Source organism: Ischnura elegans, chromosome 4, assembly GCF_921293095.1.
Source record: "Ischnura elegans chromosome 4, ioIscEleg1.1, whole genome shotgun sequence".
NCBI lineage: Eukaryota > Metazoa > Arthropoda > Insecta > Odonata > Coenagrionidae > Ischnura > Ischnura elegans.
The window spans coordinates 99754772-99772292 of NC_060249.1; the positions used below are offsets into that span (position 1 = coordinate 99754772).

At 35.0% G+C, this 17521-nt stretch overlaps 1 protein-coding gene across 1 annotated transcript in view; it reads left to right on the forward strand.

Moving 5' to 3' along the window:
* LOC124157833 (non-symbiotic hemoglobin 1-like) overlaps positions 1-17521 on the forward strand; it is a 196440-nt gene that overhangs the window by 166535 nt on the left and 12384 nt on the right. The window contains exon 2 of the mRNA XM_046532868.1: positions 6971-7075. Within this exon, the coding sequence (XP_046388824.1) occupies positions 6971-7075 (105 nt within the window). The remainder of the gene's footprint in view (positions 1-6970; positions 7076-17521) is intronic.

Sequence of the window (17521 nt, forward strand, 5' to 3'; positions counted from 1 at the left end):
CTCTCAACTCCGTAACATCCATTGGAGACTACATACTTCCCTGGTTCATTTGTGTGTTGAGTTTCGGGTGCAAATTTAACAATGTTAATGCGAAACGCCGACGCAATGTACGTAATACCTACCTTTATGCTTACGCAATTGAAATATAATATGCTGATGAACTCATGGTAAACATTACATTTTCTCAGCTGCAATTCACCTGTACAAAGCACTCAAAATAATTAAAGTGATCAAAGCATCGATTTCATAGCAGACTCTTCATTAGTAGAATGTAAATAAAAACCTAGAGAAAGGAAGGATGTTTACCCAATATAATGCTTCGCTTTCCTGCGTAGCGAATGACTATCACCAATATAACTTGCCACGCAGTATCGAAATTATGGATGTTCCTTTCAAAACTGATTGAAACGCTTATCAGAATATTTGCCAAATAAGTGAAAAATTGTTGGCACAGAAACAACTAAGGGCCATCTTGGCCCGCAAGGTGGGTAGTTTACTGGACTGCTGGCTTACTCATTTCCACTGATGTTCATATACGTTCAGATTTAAGGACCAGCAACGGCCAATGGCTTAAAAGCACGTCTTAGCGGGGTTCTTTATTAAATAAATAGGAATATGTAAAATATGTGTTCCGTTTTAACTGCTGCCATCAATTATGATTTTTGGGGCACTCAATTAAGCCATCTAATCGATGTTAAAATGTCACGCTGATATCTAGAAAATTGAGATTTTAATTCCAACAATGCCCATCAGAACTGATAAACTATTATTTAAAAATATCGCCAATTAGGTGAATAAAACTTAGAGCTTTACATTATTTCGACTTCTCGATTTTAAAACTTACAAGCCTAAACTAATGTCATGCATAACTGATAGCTTCAGGCTTTACTTTGTGAAACATCTCCATAATGGAAATAATGCCATGCATTTGGTAAAAAAATTATATTTAAAATTTAGGTACAATTTGAAAATACTTGCCCACTTTACAATTCGCTCTGAAAAAAAGTGGAAAAAAACTAGGCAACTTATAGTGGTCATATATCAAAGGTAGAAATTATGTTGACCTTGTGAATAAAAAGTAATCTAAAAAGCAGTCGCAAAAACTAAAATGGTGACTCAAGATTCTCTCCATTCTCTCCCCGGCACCAATTTCGTTCCGAGATGTTATGAAAAAAATGAAATGCCTTAGACCACTCCCTTTCGGCCGTACCCCATCATCATTCAAATATGTCCCACAAACGTCTGGCCTTTCCTTTGCCGCTGCAAAGAGAGAAAAACCCACCCTGGGCATTCTCCCAGGGGAGAACGAGTCAAATAGTCTCCTCGTGGGGGCGCAGAGTAAGGGAGGGAACATAATTTCTTCCGCCAATAAAAAGCTCCTTTGTGCGTGAGCCTTTCCTGGATCAACTCGCTCCGAAAATACTTCGCCGCGGACCTTTCATCTCGGGCCCTTGGTTCTTCGCCCCTCACCCCTGTGTCCCTGTGGAGGGTTTCAAGACTGAAGGCCGAACCCTTAACGACACTCGGCGGTCAAAAGGATGGGGAGAAAAAAAAGATATGATGCCGTCGCATTTCTCGCATAGCCGAAAAATTCTCGTGCTGGGAATTCCTCCTCCTCCTCTGCAGAATCGATGACTAACTTTTTGTGCTCCCTTGGGCGTGCCCTGGGATAGGAATGGAGTAAAAATCGAGAGGTGAAAAGACTCTCAATACAGAATATGCCACGCGCGGAAGATGCAGGTATAATAAAGGTTCACATTCATGCAACAAATTGGGATTCGCTACCTTTTTCCTAATTCATATTTGAGTACCTATACTCATAAGCTTATGTGCCATACCAAACTCCGACCTTAATGACATCGTCATCACTGGTCAACAATCCTAAGATTGGTTTAACGCATGTCCCCACTCAATTCTCGTATCAACTAATCTTTTCACACCTAGGAATTTTTTTTTTTCACTCTTAATTAAAGAAGTAATAACAAAATCTCTATAGGCATTAATAATACCCTCTCGGAAACAAATTTGCTCTTACTTGTAAAATATATCGAGGAAGGTTGACGAGGATCTTGATTCAATTAAGCAACGAATTTCATCGATTGCTTAATTCCAAGAGTAAATATAAAAAAGAGCGATCATTGGTTCCTGCGACTGGGAACAGGATTAGAATGCCAAAATCCGAGATCATGAGGTTAATCTGATGAAACTGATTGGTTGATTTCGACCATATTCATTTAGCGCTTGTTATATATTGCTTGCTTTGAGTTGAAATTGGATTACCATTTAAACTTCTCATAGAAATTTAAGAATCCGGATTGTAATCATTTTAACAGTGAAAATATATCACATTAAATAAACAAATCATGTCCGTGACGTTAAAATTTTTCCAAGCTTTCATTCACGCATCATTCCAGAAAATACCTCAAATATTTGAATCCCAATATCATCGCATTGCGATTTTGCGAAAGTATCTTGGGGTGTTTGGAATTATTAATTTCTTAAACTATAAATGTGCCGCTATAAAATTTCAATTAAATATGCATACGGTTTATTCCCGGTAGATTCGGTTTCAGCGGGTCGAAATCATCTGGAAACAGCTGTTTTCAGTATTTTTACTACAGAAACATTGAATTGTTTAAAGTATTTGTGTAGTATAATCAGTGACAGTCTAAGGTATAGTCCCAGAAGAAATATATATGGAAAAGCTCTATTCCGAGCTGTAGAAGCATTGCTAATGTTGCTACTTCTAATTTTTCTTAATGTTGCATTTGTAATGGTTTACCAAAATGTCCGCAGCGAGGCAATGAGAGCAAATCGATCCATTTATTTCTAAATTTCGGATTAGAGTATTTATTTACTCTCTCTTTGACGTTCTGGGTGGCGGCGGGATGACGGTGCTTTTGCTGAAGAGTTCCTGGGGCAAGGGGTATCAGATATATTTGCACCCGAAATAAATTTACCTCACCGTCAAGGAAATGGAAGCATTTTAAACCTTCTAAAGAGCGCGACCAACAATGTGGAAATAAGCCTGAATTTGGAACTTCGCTGGAATCGTGAGAGTGGAAACGGCAGTGAAGTTCTCTCCTGTTCCATTCCCGTTCCACATTGTCAGGCTTGTCAAGAGCAAGAGAATCCTTCCGAGAAATGCTCTTTGGGAATCCAGACACTAGGTCTACACTCTGGACTCGGCCAAAGCACACAGAATATCTGCTTTCAATCGCAACATTTCCCGAATTCCATGTCTAAAGGTCGAATTGCACGGGGCCACCATTTGTAAAAATGACTATATCTGAAGCTGTTTGCACGCATGGGTGACATTAAAACAAGTTCCATTCGTTATTCAGTCAGTCAGGAAATGGCATAAGATACGAATTATTAAGGTACTACGCATGTATTTACAATGATGACATTTCGTGACTTCCACAATTTATTTAAAAATTAAGACCGGTTCGTTATCATTATAACGACATTATCAATTGCATAAGCACAGTGAAAAAATATGGCGAAGATAGGTTTACATATGTGTTTATTATTATTTTTAGTTTTTTTAAATTATAATGAAGTGGTACACATACAGCAAGACTGAAAATTTTAATAAACATGGGGGCTTATTACAGGAAGGGGATGCCGAACTGGGATTGGTTAAGCAGTATGAATGCCTATGTATGTATTTACAGAAAATGCACAGAATTGCTACTTTTAAAAGTCCACTCTATTTATCCATCGGTTAGAGACAGTTTGTTTGAAGGAATGTGCCATGTGTATAAAACTAAAAGGAGCCAAGCATTCATGGTGATGCGTATACTTGCGACCATCATATAATGGAGTAAGCTTCACCAAGATAGTGAAAAAATATTTTTAATGGAATCAGCCAATTATCTGCTGGACTAGTAAAGTTTCACAGTTAAATACATTAATATATTTCCGAGTAAAACTTATAACAACTTAGTTATAACTTAGTAATAGTCATTTAGGTAGATTTCCATGATTTAAGTAGCAGATGATGTGAAATGGCAATAAAATAAACCCACTCGGTTCTTTGATCAACGAGTTCTACTTTTATGCATTTCCCTTCAACACGGATGTAGACAAATGTCCACAAATGAAAAGCTTGATAATATTTTCGCTCTATTAACAGGCATCGTAGAAACTAGGTTTACAAATAATTTACATTCAAAGAGCAAGCCGTTTCCCTGTGAAACATACTTTAGGCAGAAAAAGTTGGGGGCAAAATATTTTTGTAGAATTTTTTAGAATAAAACCCATTATGAGAAAATGCATGCGAAATCCGTTTCACTAGAGCACGCTTCAAGGTTACGAGGCAGGGAGATTAGCTGGTGAAAGACAGAATGAACAGACAGAACAGCATGATCATGCAAGTGGTTGTATGAAACTAGATGGCCGATTATCACCCAGAGAACAATTGCAACGGGATTATAACGATGCAGTTACAACGGGACTCTTTGATAATAATCTTTTTTGAGAGCTTGCGTATCCTATGACATATTCCTGATGCCGGTAACAAGTAATTTATCAGTATCTACATAAATCCGCGAATTCCGAAACGTCACCTGTCCATGTGGAAGAAAATCGGTTTGAACAGTTTTTTGCTTGTATTTTGTGGCTACATGAGTTGTTGCTTCTTTATTCAAGGAATGTATATTACCCATAGTTATATATCTACTCATGGAAAAAAGCCAAAGTGATGGATTTCGGTTGCATTGAAGAAGTACAAAAAAGTGGTATGTTTCAAAACTGTTACATAGATTTGACCTTTATCGGAAATTACGGCTTCAATCATGACCATACAAGTTCATGGCTACTCTTTTCTATATGATAGACGTTTTTCTTACCAAAGCTTTTTTGCAGGTTTTCCGATATGATTACAATAAACGCATGCATACTCATGAAGCGAGATGCAGACAACCAACAAGAGTAATAGCAATGCCCATTTACGTATCAATGGTAACCTATTCTGTAGCCGTCTGATGCTATTTAAAAATTGAGTAGTCCTTTCGCATTTATAATGATGACATTAAATGCTCTCTTCGATATCCTTCAGTTCGAAGAATAACTCTTCCTTTACCTGTGAAGTGAACCACGGTAATCCGACACACTGAAAAATTAAATCGATAATTGTGCTTAAATTATCCGCTTAAATTTTTTATAAGACATCCAGGAAACATAGGGTATATTTTTAAGTTGTCGTATCCACTACAATCCATAAAAAAGGCAATCTAAAATAAATTTATCATAAAAATGATATTTCTGTTGGAAACACCATAAAGTTAAAATAATGAGGATTTTACCAGACTCTTTTGGTCATGATTTTTGAAATGTGCCGACCTTACTCTGTAACTGCATGGTTTACGTATACGCTACCTGAGTTTGAATCTGTGATACAAATTTCTGATGGCGAGTTAAGAAATAATTTTTATCTTAAATTCCATCTTAATTATAGTGACCAATTTGATGACATTAGCATTCTTTTGAACTAACTTCAGCAATATGAAACTCGCGCCTAATCAGCTTAATCTTCTCATCATCTAATATTTTAGCTCCTTGGCGAGCTTCTGTGTGCGATGAAAGATACCCACATTTATTTCCCCATCCCATCATCGGAACACGAGAAATAGAGCTTCCTGCCCCCTTTCGGCATTCTACGGGGCAACGGCCACAGAATGTATTTTATGTCTGCGTTGGAGTTATGGCAAGTAGCCAAATGTCTGAAAAACTAACCATTCAAGGCTTTCTAGATGGTAAATTGAATGGCAATAGTAGAGTATTTTCCACGGTTATAATACCTGATTGATAAAGCTTTAATTTAATGTTTAAATTATACGCCAAAATAATTATTTTGTTAACATTCAACCCGAAAAATAAAATAAACATTTTAAGTTCAAGCATTAATTTCATTAATTTATTTGTTCGTAAAAGTTTATAAATATAACGCTTTATAGCAGTGTGGAGGAATACATGGTCCAGAAATATATTTCTATTCGCGGGAAAAAATTACGGAGCATGAAATGTGTTCATATGGGAATATTTGGAGGGTGCAGGCTTCATTATTAGTATCCTAGTATCGGGTATAAAATCTTAAAATGTAAATAATTTCCCTACTCAGGAGCTTCTTCCACCATCACCTATTTTACCTCTCATTTATAACTAGAGAGAATATTCAATATCTTGGGGGCCAAGTGGTGAGCACAAATGAAGGTTCGTGTCATTCAGCAAATCCAGAAGCTGGCAGAAAATACACATTCCACTGATGATAGGAAGCCAATCACTCAGCTCTTCAAATAAAGGACTTATTAATACACAATGGCAGTGGATCATGGTACAAATAGAAAGATATTTTTCGCTGTATTTACACATGGGCGATTCTTGACTCCCTTTTTTACAAACCCGGTATTTCATATAGATATTTTTATCCCATTTGACCTATCGGCAGCATAATTGGCAAGAATCAGTTTTAGTCATTACATGGCCATAATGAATCATGTGATTTACAAATAGGATCCATATAAATGTGGTTTTCCCTTTGTAAGTACTATATAAATCGGGTTTCATCAAATAATAACTCCAATTTAATGCTAAAACTTCACCACAATAATGAAAAAATCCCAGCCACTCTCTATTAGCTAACATACTCGGCGATATTCTCAAATCCAAAAACGGGATGATGAAATTATGCACAATTTTAAAGGATTTATATTTTTACGAGATATGTAATGTATGGTGGTTATAAAATCGTGTATTATCTTTAAGGAAAGTCTATAAAAATATATAAAAATGAGAAACGACCGGATATATTTGCTTTCCATAAAAAGAAGTGAATCTGGGTTTCGCCCGCATAAGGTTGTGTAATAAAGTATGACTATAAAATATTTATAGCCTTACCTTGTACTTTGATATTTCCTGGGGAAGAATATCGTCCTCAATATTTTACATCCACTCTGTTTACTTTCAGTCTCTTCGAGACACATCCGGACGTGCAGGAAGTCTTCATACCTTTCAAGGGGATGGCAAAAGAAGAGTTGAGGAACAACAAGACGCTGAAAGCACATGCCCTCAAGTGAGTAATATACTTGAATTAACATCTTCAGCTACGATAAACGATTTGATGTAAATCTAGATTATCCATATTTAAACAACAACTAAATTTTTATCCGATATAATTGCATGTTTGATTGATATGGTTATGATAAAATTAATGGCAGATTCAATTTAAATGCACTGTTATTCAAGAAATGTATTTATTAAAATGTAATTCAAATATTTTAAGGCATGTTAACTAAGATCTGATGCTTGCCCGGCAAATATACTAGAAAAAGGCTATTCGTGCTTCCAGCCGGGTGGTCTCTCTCCATTCTGCCGATTTTTCGGAACACGAGTCGGGTTCCATCCTCAGGGTTAGCGAGAGTTAGTTAATGGATAGAGACCACCCAGCTGGAAGCTGCAATAGCCTTTTTCGTAAGATAACTTTTTTCCCACCTCAATGATGAAAATGATGAAAGAGGGAAACTGTCAATAATGGAACCCAACATGTAACAATGTTTCTATATTATTTTATCAGAACTTAATATGATATTTAATACTGCAGACTATATATTTTGAAAGAGGATTTATACAATAGCTCAAACTTAGGATATATCGATTAAATGCAGCATATCCATTCATAGAAGGCATATAGGATAAGCAAATGCCTGCCTGCCTTGCCTGCTCTTTTCAACTATATAGAATTGTATTCACCAAAGGGATAAATAAAAGTCGGCATTCCTTGAAAACGCTAATTGGGAATTTTTGTAATAGCGCTTACTTTATTTTCTTACTTTTTGCAAAGACCCAAATACACGAAGCAAAAAAATTTAAAATCATTAACAATAAATTATTTATTTATAATATACTGGTGCACAACTAACGATGGGATCTGATAATTTAATTGGACAATAATAAATTATACAAAAATAGTATTAATTTAAATAATAAACCGAAAATTTTATTTGTCAGCGAAATAATTTTAAAATATATATTAAAAAATTTCATTAAATTAAGTATTTGAATTATTTACAAAGCAGCTACATACTACGTTCGGGCTAATCGCTGCAAATGTTTAAAATTTGAAATGGTTTTAGTTTATGTAACAGGTAGATAAACAACGCCTCTGTATGCTTCCGCCTCCTGGATTTTATCTTAACTTATGATTACCATACATTTTGGTAATTTTATTCATTTTCTACGCCATAGATAATGTGGTCACATCACTAATGATGCAACTTTGAAAGAAAATCAATTTGATGTGTATCAGTTTGGAGTAACTGGATAACTTTCACATAATTATCTCATTTAAAAGAATAAGCTCTACTTTTACCACCTTTCCACCATAAGTCCTTTGACGGTAGTTATAGGTGAATGGAAAAGATGATATAATACACTCTGACTGTGTGATAAGGAAAGACTTCACAAAATAAGGGAATGAATACTTATGAGGAAAATCGATAGCTTATAGTTTTGATGCTTCATATCAGTATTTTAATTTTTTCAGTTGAATACCAGGGGAATACAGAATGCGAGGGTAAAGCGTTGAGCGGAATTCGGACGAGTGACACTTTAAATGACGTGGAGAGCTTCCGCTTGGTTAGGTCGGAACGACGCGACGCAGCAAATATTCATACTGTTTTGCGGTGCACGTATCATTTAGAAGATAAAATAGGGATTCCTAGGAAAGACCTTCTAGAAGCTCTTTCCCTTAGAAAAATTGCTTATCTTTCGGAACTTGGGATGCTCTTCACGACATTTCAGCTGAATACATTTTTAATACACGGAGGAAAATCAGCGGCGAGCATTTATAATTTGTTTTTAAATTAATATGGCGGATATGAAAAATGAAAGATTCGTGTGATTATTTTAAGCAATTTTCTTCAAATTCGATACATTTGCAAATAAACTGAAAGGTAATTTCCATTGCAATAGACCATTCGTTTATTACACGAGGCTTCAAATTTCCAAAACGTCTTACAAAATAGCGTCAAAGATTTACAGTTGATTTCAAATATGAGATGAAACATTTTCATCAAAGTTTCATATGTTCATTCAATGTTTAACTTGAATTAATTTCAAAGGTTCGATCAATATTTAACTATCTAAAGGTTTGATGTTAAATTTTAGACCAATTACGACCAATTTTGTTTTAATTTTGGGTCTTTCCTTTCGATTTTTCACGTTGAAATAGAAGTTTCGTCAATAAGAACGACAAACAGCCAGACAGAGTAAGACACATTGAACCTAAGAATATGACTCATTGAACACAGTATGAACATTCTGATTCTTGCCATCCGCAGCCCGCACTGTGCAGTCTAGAATTCTTCTTCTATCTAGATTTATTCATTTGATGCGTAAGTTTGATTAATATGTAAATTGTGATTCGCGCCATCGCATTGCTCTGAAAATTCACTTGCACCCTTAAATCTTAGATTTCTGTGATTTAGTTTGTCTGTATTCATTGGCATTGGATTATCGTACAACTCATTTTTGGCAGCATTGGAAATGGTCGATAAAAATCAGGACAGCCCAAAAAAATGTAGAGAGATATTTTTTCTTTTCCTTAGACTGAGGTGTTGTTAGGTCAATTTTTGTTCATATTTCGAGTTCCTCGTCATTTTTGCTGTCTGGTTCGGACACCTGCCCAGAATTTGCAATCGAAAGAAGAGAGAGAAAAAAGAGAAACGCAGAGAGAAAATTATGACGGCAGAGATTTTGGCAAGAGGAGGTAACGCTCGAGGAAAAGTCAGGAGACGTCAAGTGCAAGAGCACGTGAGTGTAGAAAGTGCACGCAAAAGAGAGGAAGTGATTTTCGAATAGCCTGAATGCTAAGAGTTATCTGGAACATTTTATTTTATTCCAAGAGTAGCCGTAAAATCGTTGAAAATCGTGAAACGTTGGGAAGGTTATATTTAGTTCGGCAAGTTCAGTTTGCATGAAAGTTTAAAATGTGACCTCAAAAAGAATATAGGTCTAAATTCATGATAATCTTCTACGTGGTAAGTTAATTACGAGAATATACATTGGGATTGAGAATAAAGAGAATATATATGTAAATATCCATATGAATATACATATTTTAACTTTTGGAATGATTATTTTCTTTGTAGTACCTATTAGTACCATTTTGTCAGACCAGGACCACTGAAACAAAGGTAAATAATGACGTTACCCAGAAGCAGAGGGTGGTAAGGGGAGGACCTCCCGGTAACACTCACTAATGATTTTGTTATTAAAAATGATTTGTAAATCATTTACCAACGTTTTTCAATATTTCAATGATTTATTCATAAATAAAATTTAATAATTTTGCGCTTTATCTCAATAAAGGCTGAAATTATTGCTTTTTATTTGTAGATACATTATAATAGTTGATATATTGATTAAAATGCCAAATAACGTACATATGCCGTGCTACATATTTTAAAACATTGTTTCACAAAAACATTAATATTAACCCATTTAATTTTCCATCACGACCACTCATAATTGGTTGCGAATGAAAGTTGTCAAACTGTAATCACAGGGACCTTTAAGGACTTCATAAAATAAGTAAGCACCTCAATTTTGCGAAAAGTTCGCATTACTTAGCATGAAGTGGGGAAGGACATTTTTTATCGCTGTTAAAGGACAGATAAAATGTGCCCGTAGAGCCATTTCAAAGATTATTTTGCCAAAGAAATAGGAAAATGGAAAGGAAAAGTGGTTAAACGAAGTTCTTAACTTCAGGGACGGAAAAGCCAATTAATTGATCGAGTTTCTTACTAATTTTTGCCGGTGATCCATTTTGTGTGTCACAGCTAAAGTTTTGGAACAGATTAGCAGCCTGTATTTCTTTTCCTCCCTCGCGCGGAATAGTTATGATAAGAATTTTCCCTTGTGTTTGCAGTCATGTAATTATTATCTGGTTGGGGAAGTTCGAAAGCGAAAAGATTAATGGACTTCGTTTTGAGCGAAGGTCAACGCTGATTTTCAAGGTTGGAAATTGATCGCCCTCCCTGAACAATGCGCTCGACGTTTTTCAGCTTAAGCCGCGATCTGCACGTTATATAGTTTCCCATGGTAATTTTTCCACTTTTGCTTTCATTAAATTTTATACCATCTAAATGCTGTGAAAGTAATAATGAAAAAATTTAAGTTCTGCTTTTTTAAATGTCATTTTGACACGGAGGAGATGATCAATTTGGGTGTTTATTATTGGATAACTCTAATTTGTTGGAACTCATTTCTATTATTTGCTTTCTAAGTAGGCTCAGTTATTAAGCTTTAACTATCAATTGACGAAGAATTATGAGAAGGGGACAATTTCAATCGAATCGCAATTTACGATATAAGACCTAGGAGATCGATATGATGTTACATGAGTGCTCAAAATACCACAAATAAATGTAATGTAAGCCATTTTGAAAAAATATCATTTTTTGTGGTTTACTTTTTTCGGCATTCCCCGCCAACCATAAGTTATATATTCATTTGCTATACAAATTTGGCCATTTATTTCCGAAAAATATTCTCGGAATCAGCCCTGCAGTAATCTTCTTGCACCGTAAAATCTAATTCTCGAATTGGGGTCTATAATAGCAAAAATAGGTACAACAACACCTCTTGCAATAAAATACAACTACTAAGGCGAGTAGAATAAAACACTGTATTTGTTTTACAAATATTCTTCTTCATATCGTACCTGTGGACCATGGAAATCTATGTGCTCTATAATCAAGCTAAATAAGAAATACGAATGGTACTGGAAATTTTAAACCAGTAAATGCGAATAAGTAGTAACCCTTGTGAACTCAATACTTCCTGAACCAATTTGCTGACATTACAACAAAAGGAAGTATCCTACTTCTCTAGCGAAAATTCTAAGTGTTTCTATTATTTCATTAAAATAAGATTGTAGGGAATTGTTCAATAATTTCATAGGAATGAGTTAGAAAGGAGTATCAGAGAAAATCGATGATGATGAATCTATGCTAGGAGGAGTGAATAAAAGTTACTCAGTAAAAACTAATCTTACTATACGATTACATTCATGCTAAATGGTTTACTATAAAACCTTTATCAAATCGATCGTAATCGAAATAAATTAAAATAACAGAGGAAGATTAAGTAGCTATGGCTGCTTGAAATATAAAAATATATATCTGTAAAAATAAATTGATAAATTAAAAAAAAAACGCCTAGGTAAATTATCAATTCCGGATGGCTTATTTCATCTGGGATTTCTGAATAAAATATCGATCTGAGCAATGCGCAAGCATCTCATCAAATGAAGAAGACGGGTGGATAAGGTATTATATTTCTTGGATTGGATGATGTAAAACTCTATGTACTCATGCGAAAGTACTCCACTAGGCGCTTGCAGGCATTGACATCAGAGAGAGATCAGATTTGTTTTCCCAGCATCAGTAATTGATAAAGTTTCACTAAACACAAAATCGGCAATAATGAGAGAAGTGCATTTGATCTCCGGCAATATGATTCCATCAATTTTTTATAGACCTGAATGAAAATATTCTCAGAGCTGAATATAAGAATTCCAATAATTATGAAATAGATAATTACCACAATATTTTGCTAGTATTAATATGACAATAAAATATTCATTAAAGTAGAACACAAATTAATAATTAGGTGGTCAGTAGATTATTCAGCCGGGAAAACAAAGAGATTTTCAATTGAATCTCAATTATTAGGCAATGTGGTGAACAGCTACATTTATTATGTTTCATAAAACATGATAAATTCGAAATAAAAATCCTACCTCTCTCTAAATATCTTCGCTCAGTCTAAATTTCAACGGAAATAAGCTCTTAATTTTAATATAGCGCTCAGAATTTTAAATGGACCACGTCAGCACATGGAAAATAACCAAAATATATAATTAATTAAAATTATACCAATATGAAACAGCACAAATGAAAAGAAAAAAGTTATCTCTAAAGCTAACTAATTATACGTAAATAATGAGTCATAGCAATGGACACAAAAAATGTTGTCATCCGTCTCCTCAAATTTAGTGAGCCGTCATAAACGGTAGATAGAATTTTTACGATCATTTAGCGGCTTTTATTGTTTTTATCCGAAAAAATACAGAAGTTAAATAGCTCTTGACTCAAGTGAGAAATTAATACTTACTTTATTATGTTAAGAAAATGGGAAGAGGAGGGCTTCATGTTGAAAAAAGAATGCATGTGTTGCAAAGCTTAGCATAATCGTGGTTATTAGAAAATGTTAGCATTCCAAATCCGCTTAGCTTGCAAGGTAAATACTTTCTGATGGGTCATAAACGTTAGCCTGATTATAGGATATGGATACTTGCATGCTTGCTGCATATCAATTGATTGATAAACTCCTCTTTGGTTCGTAAATTTAATGACATGGAAAAATTTCAAAAGTATTTTTTGGCATTTTTCAAGGTTTTATATAAGATAAAAATTGTAATGGAATATGAGGAATCATAATAATTTAGGACGATATTTTCTGTTGAGATAGTGTCATTCTTGGAAAATACTGATTTCAGTGATAAACTATTTAACATTTCAAGTGTTTTCAATGAAGTTAACTGATGATATCATCATCAAGGTGCCAGTTAACTGATGATATCACCATCACCATATCACCATACGAAAGGTGCCAGAGATTACCTGTTTCATGTCATTTTTGGGAACCTAATTATTGCAAATTTTAATTTTGAAGTATTTAAAATTCTTCGCTTTTACCTATTTGGGGCATAAAATCATGACGCTATAGGTGAGAGAGCTATACGATAGGACAGTGCTATGATAAAGGGAGATTGGTGTATGCGCAGGTCAGAATATTTGAAATTTTCTGCTCTGAGAGAGTTTGGAGCTCTGTCTCGAGGGCTCATGATCAGGTATTACCCACAAAACATGTCTTCCAAAATTTCCTGATCCCTTCCGCGAAAGCCATTTGTGGTGAAAGCTGCAAATGAATTATTCCGAATGAGCAACGGGACGCAAATTCGTGGAGAGTAGCTACCATATTTGCGCAAAGAAGCGACTTGTTCTCATGCTTTTGTGGCCAGCATACAACGGTATTAGTAGTTTATTCCTTGAGTAATTTTAAATGATTCACAAAGGACCAAAAGCTACCTCCCCATCCCAGAACTCAAGTGAATTAATTTACTATACTAAAAATATCTTAATTTTTTCAATAAAAATGTCTCCTCCTTTTTCCTTTGACGTCGCCTTGAGTGCTTCTTTCTCCTTCCCGTTCACGGTAAAGTTTGCTATTCATTTCAGTATATGATATACTTTAGTCTACGGTCCCTCGCGCTTCGATTTCAGCCTTTGGTCCTTGGATTTTGGCGCCGAAAATATGCCTGATACTACAAACCACGTTGAGCTATAAAGCGAGCTAAATATTCGAAGAGGAATAAAATATCACGGTGTTAATTCGAGAGATCCGAGTTCCCGTCTTAGCCGAGACTGATGATGATATACGACCGTATGATGCACTAGCGTATAATATTATTATTTTTGTATAATTAATCGTATTAAAGGCAAATGATACCTCCTCTGTTGCATTTTTGCACTTAACGTGCATTTGCCGCTTTCAAGAGGTATTCGAGACACCTGAAAATATGGAAAGAGAAGACGGCTACCCTCTCCACAACTCGTGAGAGAAGGTTATACGAGAAAAAAAGGAGTTGGACCAATCAGCCTCCAGCATGAAAAATTGGCGCCAATTTTCAAAATTCAATGTCAATTAATTTGGTAAACTTTGGCTCTCTTAGTTTGATAGATATTTCCTTATACATGCTTAAGCATTTACACGTCGATATTATTTACAAGTGTAAAAGTTATCATGGAGATAATGTTTTACAAAAAAATCATCATTTTAATGAGATAAGGAACAACATGAAGTAAGATTAGTGAAACAGTCCATAGGTAGAGAAGATAGCGTAAAAAAGAGTGATGTTTTTACATTCACTCATTGATATAAAGCACACCCATCATCATCACACCCTGTATTCAAGGAATACATAGCTTTTAGTCAGCATTTACACACCCATTTGTAAAAAAAGTGTGGAAATTGAACTTTACCTTGTGTTTTTAATGATTTTTGAAATAAAATTCATGCATTCAACCGAATATTTCTTTCATCACGGTATGCAGCCGTGTTGGGCTAAACCCAATATTCAAATATCTCTGATTTGGAAAGCAAACAACAATGGAACATTGATATAATGGCAAAGAATATGAAGTCTTTGGAATTTATAAAAGGTATAAATTGCCAGGCGAGTGAATTGATACTCGTTTTCCACGGCCGTCGATAAGGCTTTGCTTTTGAAAATGGTACCGGGTGCTGAGCGCAGAAGGGGAGGCGAGAGTGAATTATTTAGATGGCATAGAAAAGTATGAATAACAATAAGTTGGATGACGAAAACGGAAAAAGGATCAGTGAAAGGGAAGGATTGAATAATTTAACGAGGGAGGGAGGATGGGAACCGAGAAATGTAAAGGGGATGGATGAGAAGCTCCCCCGAAAGAATAAAGTTCCCTTTTTTCCGCACTGCTAGCGGTTCACAACTCCAGATCCTCCGCCATTTGGAAGAATTCGGAGAAGAGGGCAGCCATGTCTACACGACCTCAACTGTGAGGGATGAGAGAAGCAGAAGATTGAATACAACAGTAAACCGCAATTGGACAATTTTATGATGGAAAGGAAATTTAATATTCGTCCCTCGATTTGAGGGCAGCTGCTTTTCCTTAGCATTTACACTTAAACATTGAGTTCAATACTTCTCCTTTACGAGAGGAGGGGCATGGTACAAATACGATGCATGCGTAGCAAGGATCTTACGATATTCCTAATGATACAGCTTAATTTGTGTCGTAAATTAAAGCCAGAAAACTAGCCTACTCGTAATAGTCATAAACTATGTATTACATCAAACTAATATTCGAAGTAGTACAAACTCTGGTTATGTCATAATGCTATGATTGATTCTCAAAATATTTACTAAAATCACGATCGAGTGTAGTGTTAAACTGTAAAAATCACTTAAAAGACACGGAAATATATTATTATGGAAAATGATTTCAATGCATCGTTTCATTTTAACATTAGAATCTTCATCAATATTTTTACCTACTATTATACCTTCATTTTCTTGAATACATTGGTGACTTGGCACTATACCTCAACCAAACGTCTTATAGGAGTGCTTTGTAGATATTCCACGCAAATGAGACTACAAATTTACGGACTAATTACTTGAAGGATTCTGCCGAAGGAGTTTGGAGTTGAAAAAATTTAAACATATATAACATGCAAGGAGAATAGGTGGATTTAGTGGGGGGAGGGCACGGGGGACGTACCCACCCCTCCCAGACGCTTAGAAAATAATAATGTTTTTATACGGTTTCATTACGTTCGTTTTGCTTTGTTATCACGGTGCAGCCAAGCATTTTCTTTATATTAGTAACATTCATGATAAAACAAAGAGAATATTTCGCACAGTAATTGTTGTACATTGTTTGAATGAAAAGATTTCCTGTCAGACCCTTGTGCCCCACCCAAGAAAAAATCCTGGATCCTCCCCTGCAAAGGAGTGATATAAATATATGGAAAAGTTTAATTTATTAAACGAGATTAAGGAAATTTAGTTTTTTACAGCAGAACATCTTAGTAGTACTTCCAATAGATGAACTATGGGCGAGCGTAGATTTTTTGATGGATTAATCGATGCAATTGATTTTGAACGTCTTAAAAAGAGTTGATTGCTCTGCTTAATATTGACCACCTCTCATTGTCAAAACTGGATTAAATAAAGAGATAATGTAGCTTAAATATTGATGCAATTAATTTATTCCCTACTACGTTATGACGAATTGGTAGGCAAGAGAGTTAGAGACATCAATATTATCACTGCTCCCTCAAACAAGAAATGAAAAACGTCTGGTATCCTCTTCTCTCCTCCACTACTTAGTCCTATTCTTGTTGAATCTCCTCCTCAAGCTTTTATTTAAAGGTGTTTGTTCAGTTCGCGTGATTTTTCGTTCTATCTCACACGTTAGGAGACAGTTAAATATTTTTCCTCCATACCCAAATGAATCAAAATCTCTAAGAGACTCAGAGGAGTTGAATGCTTTTTGCCGAAAACGTATGATGATAGTTATTAGACGAACAAATATCGTTATTATTATTAATAGCCTATTTAGCACCTCTATTGTGGCCACTAAAGTCATAATGGTTTTTACCTCTTTAATAATCTAATCTTAAGTAATCTTTACTTCACAATTTTCCTTCAATTACATTGAATAATTTTCTTCTTACACAGCCAATTCCTTACTGAATACTGGCGAATTATGGTACCATTATATTTCCAAAAATAATGAAATTCTATGAGCCTAATTGGACTAAATATAGAAGAAGCAATACATTTGATTTTCTCGATGAATAGTCCTTGTTAAATTTTATCACGCATCTGATGCGAGGCTATATTTGTCCT